At 47.7% G+C, this 1,276-nt stretch overlaps 1 protein-coding gene across 1 annotated transcript; it reads right to left on the bottom strand.

The window, feature by feature from the left end:
* Positions 1-7: 7 nt before the first annotated feature.
* Positions 8-1,270, bottom strand: LOC108357203 (kalirin-like; the record flags this gene model as incomplete). The annotated part of the gene is made up of 2 exons (XM_017608295.1): positions 851-1,270; positions 8-776 (listed from the first exon to the last, which is right to left on the bottom strand). Coding segments are annotated over exons 1-2 (1,135 nt in total), but the record flags the coding sequence as incomplete, so codon positions are not given.
* Positions 1,271-1,276: the final 6 nt, after the last annotated feature.

Here is a 1,276-nt window from a genome sequence, read left to right on the forward strand (position 1 = left end):
ATGGCGCTAGCATGCGCATGTCCCTTCTCAACCAAACTATCGGCCAACTGTATTAGCAGTTTTACACGCTCGCGCGTTTCCTTCGCGGTACCGCGAAATTCGTTATGCTCTTTGAGCAGACCTTCGGTCTCTTCGCGGGTCTTACCCACGAGATTCGTGCGTGACGAGAGATATGCCTCGCCGGTGTTGTGTATCCATTCGATTGCCTGCTTTGCGCTACGCTCAAACAGCACGAATTGTTGACACTGATCCAGCGACTTCTTGCGTTGTGTCCAAAATTCAAGCACCTGATTTTCCTGAGTCAACAACTTGTCGAGTATGGTGCGAACATGTGTCTCGCAATTACCCTGCGTCTGATACTTGTAGTACTGTTGTGAACGATTTGCATATTTAAGGAATGTTTCGGCGGTGCGACGTGCAAGTGTACACGCTTTGAGGAATGCCTCCTTTTGTTCCTGATGCTTTGAAATCAATTGCACAATGGTTTGCGCTTTGTCGCTAGAGCCACCACCGCCACACCAATCGTCTTCGCGTCGGTACTCACGTTCCAAGCTATCGAGCACGGAGCACACTTGTTCGGCGGTTTTGTAGAAATTCATTGAGGCGGTAACTAGTTTGTGACGCTCTTCAGCGTAGGTAACCAACTGTTGCCACTTCTTGGTGACATCGTCGGAAATTTCACGTATCGATTGGGGATCGTAATGATTGGCATTAATGAGAGCATCGGCACGATATTTCACTTGCACGGCTGAGGTGTGTGTTTTCTCAATGGCGACCTGTTTAGAGCAAATAAGGATAGAGAATTTAAAAAATGGTAATAATGAACACACACAGTGTTACACAAAATCACCTGAAACTGTTCGTGTTCCTTGCGTAGCTGCTCTGCCTCCTGTAAGCTATTTGGCGTAACAAAGCTGGCAACCAGCATTGCTTCACCATTACGTATCCACGATATTACTTGATTGGCATCATTTTGAAACTGGCACAACTGTACAGCTTGTTCCAGCTTCGCGCGCTTCGCCTCAGACAGTTCCTCAAGGTCAATTTCACGTTCACCCAAAAAGTCCAGGAGGTACTGTATGCGCGCCTGCGCTGTGTGTGTTGCATCTGCCATCGAAATGATGCCAGCAGTTTCGAACATTTGAAGCAAATCTTGTCCCTGTTGTAGCACCTCGTAAGTTGTGTTCTGTATGTCGGTTACAGAGTCGTTATGCATGCGTATCAATTGCTCCGCCTTTTGATAGTCACGCGACAAGTCGGCATGCTGCAGCTCCTC

Source organism: Rhagoletis zephyria, unplaced genomic scaffold (assembly GCF_001687245.7).
Source record: "Rhagoletis zephyria isolate East Lansing unplaced genomic scaffold, Rhagoletis_zephyria_1.1 Rzeph_scaffold_72204, whole genome shotgun sequence".
NCBI classification, from domain to species: domain Eukaryota; kingdom Metazoa; phylum Arthropoda; class Insecta; order Diptera; family Tephritidae; genus Rhagoletis; species Rhagoletis zephyria.